At 30.3% G+C, this 7,415-nt stretch overlaps 1 protein-coding gene across 1 annotated transcript; it reads left to right on the top strand.

Annotated features, from left to right (window-relative positions):
• The first annotated feature begins 1,488 nt into the window (after nt 1-1,488).
• On the top strand, nt 1,489-2,724 carry LOC137822010 (protein MIZU-KUSSEI 1). The gene has a single exon (XM_068626883.1). The coding sequence runs from the start codon at nt 1,744-1,746 to the stop codon at nt 2,437-2,439; it is 696 nt and encodes a 231-aa protein (XP_068482984.1). The 5' UTR covers nt 1,489-1,743; the 3' UTR covers nt 2,440-2,724.
• The last annotated feature ends 4,691 nt before the right edge of the window (nt 2,725-7,415 follow it).

The raw sequence follows: 7,415 nt of genomic DNA, 5'->3' as shown, positions 1-7,415 counted from the left end.
ATAACGATGCAAGTATGATTTGAGAATAATTTATTTTAGTCTAATCCATTCACTGATTCGGAAGTGGCGCTGATAATAATGTCAAAGTTTAGCCTAACTTGATGTTTGAGTTGGAAAGAAAAATGAAAAGCAAGGCAGAGAATAAATATTGCGTTGTTTGCTCCAAGTAAGGACATAGTTACAACAATGTGGCTGGTAATCAGTCACTGCTCTGTAACAGTTTACAACAAAAATTAGTAGTGTTGTAGGTCCATTCAATCAAAGATTATCAAATCCACGCCATAGCTGGCTTCAATTCTTTCTTGGCCACATTTGAAATCCACATCCACTCAAACGCATCAAAACATGAACCACAATCCACTTCATACACCCTTCTGAATCGTGAGCTTAATTCAGATTTTATTTATTTTCTTAGCATTTATATTATATTTATTATTAGAGTACGAAGAGTGATGGGAATGCAATAAAACAGAAGCACATGAAGGGGCAGAAAAATTAGGAATGCCGAAATCACAGAGCAGTGCGCCATACGTAAAAGGAACTTTAATGCATACTTTGTCAACCTCTCATGGTACCAGCCTGATACCGACGTTGCTTCTTCCTTTTTCATTAGTCGCGTGAAAGGTCCCCACTTTCGAGGCTAACCCCATTTTGTTCATTTTTAGCATTAACATTAATGTTTTTTATGCGCCACTTTCTTTTCCCATCTTGCTCTTTACCCGATTTGTGTCTCTATCTTTCTCTTTCCCTTTTTAATATCAGTTTAAAAGATGGCATGCATACACATGAAGGTAGAGTTTGTGGTGTTACACTGAACCAAAACGTAAAAATTGAGAGACACTTGAAATACAGTGATCCCGGACCATATGTGCAAAAGGCATGAGCGTGGAATAGAAATAATACGATCGAAATAAAGGCACGAAAGGAAAGAAAGAAAAAAAAAGAAAAGAGTGGTTTTCGTACAACCGGGCCTGTTGATAATTTCTACTGCCTAACACGCCTTTGTCGAATATGACCTATGCTCTGACACATTAAAATAAAAAAGGAGCAACTAAATAAAGGGAGGAAGGAAAGAGAGAGTCACTAAGAAGCAAAAGCAAATTTTCATGTACACACAGCAAATATGTTAGGGAAAGGACGACCTTCATCTCAATAATTACCAGTGAAGGTTTGAGAAAGCAAAAAAGGCAATTGACGTTGATACTCTAAGTAATGATCAGAGAGGCACATGCCACTCCAACATTACCACAATCCTTTTTTCCCTTCACCTCTTTTTTTTTTTCATTTTTTTGAGCTTTTTCTTCCTCATTAACCCCACCCTCGTGGTCCACCCTGCCCTTATCTTATCACCTTCAAGCCCCTATCAATTCCCAAACTTGGTCACATCAACCTTTAATCTCACTCAGTTTTTCCCTCACTCAAGCAACTTGAAAGTAACCCCCTCACTTGCCACTATAAAGATTCCATGACAACCCGATTTAGTGACCAACTAACTTCCCAAGTCCTAACCCTCTTTAACACCTTATTAGCTTGGTAGACCCAACCATTACTAGTTACTCACACGCACACCATCCTTCACCTCTTCCTCTCTATATCATATGTGTGTGGCATCCATTCATAGTGAGCTGTAAACTCCGTATCCATCCCATCTCCAACACACACACATATACATATATATATATATATACATAACACATCCTACAATAAATATATAGTGTCATATTGTAGAAATAGCATGCTATAATGCCATCAGTGCATTCTAGCCCGTGTTACCCGATGGAAAACCCGGCTTTGGCCTCTTTACTCCGTCACACGACAGGGGAGAGTAAGCGTAGTAACAAATTCTCGAGCGGAGGGGGGCTTTTGAAAATGTTCAAGTTGTTTCCTATGTTGACTTCTGGATGCAAAATGGTGGCTCTCTTGGGAAGACCTCGGAAAATGCTAAAGGACAGTGCGACAACCGGCACCATCTTCGGTTACCGCAAGGGCAGGGTGAGTTTGGCCATACAAGAGGACACGCGTCAAATGCCCATTTTTCTGATCGAGTTGCCGATGCTGGCCAGTGCTTTGAACAAGGAAATGGCGTCTGATATCATGAGGATTGCGTTGGAGAGCGAGACGAGGAGCAACAAGAAGAAGCTTATGGAAGAGTTCGTATGGGCGGTGTATTGCAATGGGAGAAAGGTGGGGTACTCCATCAGGAGGAAACAAATGAGCGATGATGAGCTTCACGTGATGCAGCATTTGAGAGGGGTTTCCATGGGAGCAGGGGTGCTCCCCAGCGCATCGGATCACAAGGATTCCGATGGGGAAATGACCTACATGAGAGCAAGGTTTGAGAGGGTGGTTGGCTCTAAGGATTCAGAAGCCTTGTATATGATAAACCCAGATGGGGCTCAAGGCCCCGAGTTGAGTATCTTCTTTGTTAGACCTCACTAGATTTCCTCAAATCAATTATTATCATATTCGTATATATACCACCATCATATCTTTATCTACCTTACCCTCTATTCTATCATTGTTACTGTAACCCTGTAAGCTCAAGCTTTTTCAAAAACTGTCATTCAATTCATCAACATAAGATGCCTTCTTCTTTTTCTCATGATTCCAGTTATGATTCTCAACTAGGTTTAGCTTCCACTCCCCCACAAACCATACAACTTTTTTTCTTCCCTCAATTCTTCTCAAAAGGAAATAAACCATGAATACCACTGCTTAATCACAGATTTCGGATCACTTGTTTTATTTGTTTCTTCTCTAAATGTCTTTCTTCACTTTGCCCTTTGTCCTTTACTAGTTTAATCGAGCTTTGAAGGATTTGGCGGCCAAAATAAAAGAGTTTCTACTGTAAACAAAAAATTAGGTAGCTTTTGGCTGGGACGTTAATAAGAAAAGTGAGTTTCTGCTGAACATTTTCAGAAAAATTTAATGTATGACAAGTCACAAGAACAATATAGTAAGTAATAAATATACACGTGCAGTTATTTTTTAACACTTTTACTTTTGGCCACTTTTATGCCTTTATTATGCCTTTCGTTTTCCATATCAAATTTTGTGCAATTTGCCTCTTACTTAATAAAAGTTATCCAGTAATAAATATGCTATAGTTTATTCATATAGTTTCAGAGAATCTAAGAGCTGCTGAGCCAACTATTTTATTCAATATTATTTTTTGCTAAGCACATGATCTATAAAAACTAAATCACTTTACCTAATAAATTTCTTTTTATATTTTATACTTATTTCAAGTTTATAACTCATATGTTATTTTGTTTTTACGGTTGTAAATTTTCTTCTTTTTTAATGTTACGATTATTTTTTCTTCCAAGACTTTTACGCTATGATTGTTAAAAAACACTTGATGATTTCTGAAATAGTAGTAGCTATTTTTTCAAAACTAAAAAAATTACTTTAAATGTGTGTTAAAAAAGTTTCTTTAATAATATAGATTTTATAAGATTTGTAGGTCATGACTGACCGTAGCTAACTTAGATATCTGTCAGCAGCAGCCTGTCCTCTTGCCAGCGTACTTAGAGGCCAAAATAATATATAATTAAAGACTTTTAATCTTACTTTATTCTCTTTACTTTTTATTTAATTTTAAAAACTGTTTTAATTTGATGTTTTTTTTTTGTTAAACTGCATTTCTGTATATTATTTTCTTCTGTATCATTAAAAATAATAGCTTAACAGAATATTAAATCGAATTAAATAAAAGGTAAAATCAAGATGAAACATAAATTAAAGGTAAATGCTTGATAAAAAAAAATGATTATATTTTCCTTTTGATTTATTGAACACATGTTGTACCCTAGGATTAGATAGGAGACACACTGAGTACTTACATGAAAACATAGGTGACATAGCATTTTGTTTAACATAAGATTGGTACAAATTATCGAAGTTTCTTGTTATTAGGGTGATAGTTGTGATTTAAGTTGAAATTTGAAATATGTATAATGATGTCATTATCTTACAACTCAACATAGTCATTATTGATGGGGACAAAGGTAGGTATGAGGTATTTGATGTTTACTCTGAATCCAACAATCTCACGGTATAGACAAAAGAGAAGCAGAGTTTGTTTGGATGAGGAGTAAGGTGTTATACGGAAAGAAAAATTATAGCAAAGACACTCTTCTTCTTCTTGTTTTTGTTTTTTTTTTTCTCTAAAAAATGGAATTCAGGATTTTAATTTACTAATTCCTGAATAAATCTTGTTTCATTAAGAAATGTACAAAATTATAAACGTTGTTTTTAGATAAAAAAAAAAAACACTAAGGATTGTTACTACGTACATTAAAATAAGATCTTTTAAGGTTTCTTAGCCATTTAATCGAAAATTTCTGATTGCAAATTTGTTAGATGTATCAATATTAAAAAACAAGTTATTGTTTTATCTTGCTAAGTTATCTGTGACAAGATCAGCCGAAAATCCATTTATAATTACAATAGTAACATATAATTATATTTGTAAATATAAACAAGTCTTGTTATATAGATCAATTGTCACCTTACAAATATTTTTTTTTTTAATAAAAGTGTGCATGAAGAACTATAAAATAAAAAGTGTATATGAAGATTTATGAAATATATATACTTACATTTGTATATTCCATTATAATTTTAGTACATTTTTTATTCATTTGATATACATATATTTTTGTCTTGCTTACTATCTTCTGAATGAACTTTATTACCTTTTATCTAATCAAATCTATATATACTTTTCACTCACATTTTTGTCTGTAATTTCATAGTTTGGAATCTGATTTCTATTTTAATTTTTGCGTATTCTTCTATATCTCTTATATATCTATTCATGTCTCATCATACTTGAAATATGTTTCTGCTTTTGTTTTAAGTTTCATGGAATTTTCCTTTAATTACATTCTAAATTTATTTAAAATTAAATAAATTTCTGGAAAAAAAAATCTTCAGAAAACGTGAATAATTAATACGCGTATAGCACGAGTCCGTTATTTTATCTGGGTCACTCTCAAACTCTTAAATTTGTTTTCCAAAAGTTGGTGGATATATAATTATGACAAGATAATTATTTCATATTATTTATTTTTTAGAATATATATATATATATATATATATATATATATACTTCTAAAAATATTCATTATGTAAGCTAAATTAACGGTCTTTCAACTAAAATATATTCATTAAAAGAGTTAGAAAAAAGTTTTAAATTTAAGCAAAAAAGCTGTTGAAAAAAAGGACGTTATACTCTCTATTTCATAGATTTTATATAAACTATCCAATAGTAAAAAATATATTAAGAAATAGTTAACTAACATTTATTGCTTTAAAACTAACTCAAAAATTGTAAATAATAAAATTTGTGTGCAGAATTCCAACTGAAAAAGGCTCCTCACAAATTAGAAAGTTCACCTGCTCCACTGCATCAGTTTTTTTTCTTGCTCTTTCTTATCTTCTCCTTAAAAAAAGCACTATATTATTCTACTATCTTGATTGTCAAATTAATCTATCAAAACATTTTAACCTCATCAAATTACTGGATGAAATATTTTGTCACAAAAATAATCCATCAAAGATTTTAAAATATCCAGATCCACACTTGAATACAATTGAAGTGGTAACAGTATATATATATATATATATATATATATATATATATATATATATATATATATATAATTGAAGGTCTAATTCAATATTCTCTCTATTTCTTTATAATAGTAATTTAAGATTTTTTTTCTATTTTTAATGCAATTTAAAGTGATTTATTTATTATATTTTTTGGTTTTTTATTTTAACGTACATTTATATGTTATTATATTTTTCTGTATGTTATCATAGTTAATTTTTCTTTCTCCATATCAATTAAAATAAGACTATAATTGGAAAAAGGTATCTTAAATTTTTTAAAATGATAAATATAAAGAAACATTTTTTATTAAATAATTTTTGAAGTATTAATATAAGATTCTGTTCACTGTTTTTTACATCTTTAAGGTGATGTTGAAAGAATCAAGAAAAATAAACATTTTTTTTATTCTTATCAAACAGTTATATAGTTTTTCAATTTTACCCAGTTCTCTCCATGTAACAGAATAAATAAATGCATTTATAATTATTTAATATAAGGAGTAGGGGTATAAGAAAAAAATAACAAATATATTATTAAAACACTACATGTAGACACTTTTCTCAATACGAATTCAAATTAAGTATGATATGTTATGAAAACTAATTATTTTCACTCCATTTGAAACCATTATGAGATATTTTCTTTCATTTCATGTTCACGTGATGAGTTTAATTCATAAGAAACACCTCTCACATTAGTGCTATGCTTCGTAATTTCAAATTATACCTAACACAACTTAGGTATACCAAGAATACGTGATTGTTGAGTGCATTACATTATTAAAGAGGACGTTTAATTAAAATTTTGAAATCCCAAACAAATGTAATTATTAAGAAGACTTCTTAATATAAATATATTATAAAATTAATCCGAGGTCAATATCCCTATGAATACTCTGATAATAATCTTTAATATAATGACAATAATTTAAACATGAGACAGATAACATTTCATTTGCTTTTCTTTTCATTTCATTTCCCTCCAATAAACATGAGTAAGGTTACATTAAGATTAACTGTGAGAAAATATGTTATTTTAACAATTTAATTTCAGCTTTGGGACAAATAATAGAGCAAGATATTTGAGAGGATAAATAATCATCTATTGTATTACTGGACATATTCCTCTATTAGGCCCATTTAACAGCGTCAAATCCACTTTTGCTTCATGCACCCAATCTATTATAATCTGCACCCAATTAGCTTTTTAAATTTTAGAATTTTCCTTCATTATAGAATTGAAAATCTATTGAAAAATATATTTAAAAAAAAAATCTGTAACAGATTTTGTGTGTTGCAGAAATGAAATTATTCCAAAATAAAATTGGAAAATCAAAATTTCATTTTAAAAATACAAATTTGAAATATAAATAATACATTCCATAAAAAAAAATTGGAAAACAAAATCTATAAATATATTCTAAACAAAAAAAATCTAAAAACATATTTCAAAAAGTCCAAAAATCTGTTCTAGAATACCTAATCCAGAAAAATGTTATGTAAACCCAAATGTAGAAATATATTCAGAATACCAAATTTGAATACATTTTTATTTGCAACCTCACAGAAAATATATTTATCATTTTATGTTAAAAATGAGGACATAGTTCAAATTTATTGATGCCGAAACCAAAAGCCCGTTAAATCATGCACACAAAGAAAGGCAATTTCTCCCTCCACCATATCAATTTCAGCATGCACCCAATCAGCTCTAGAAAATGATAAAAATATCTCTCTTAAATGACGAAAATAACCTTACACAAAAATGGAAAAATTATTTTTGAAATTTTTAT

This window comes from Phaseolus vulgaris, chromosome 9, assembly GCF_000499845.2.
Source record: "Phaseolus vulgaris cultivar G19833 chromosome 9, P. vulgaris v2.0, whole genome shotgun sequence".
In the NCBI taxonomy this organism is placed as follows: domain Eukaryota; kingdom Viridiplantae; phylum Streptophyta; class Magnoliopsida; order Fabales; family Fabaceae; genus Phaseolus; species Phaseolus vulgaris.
Note: the sequence above shows the minus strand (reverse complement) of the source record. Positions and strands in the feature narration are given on the sequence as shown.

Bases quoted from the DNA above. Each gene is read 5' to 3' on its own strand.
- LOC137822010 (XM_068626883.1), top strand. From the start codon at position 1,744: ATGCCATCAGTGCATTCTAGCCCGTGTTACCCGATGGAAAACCCGGCT.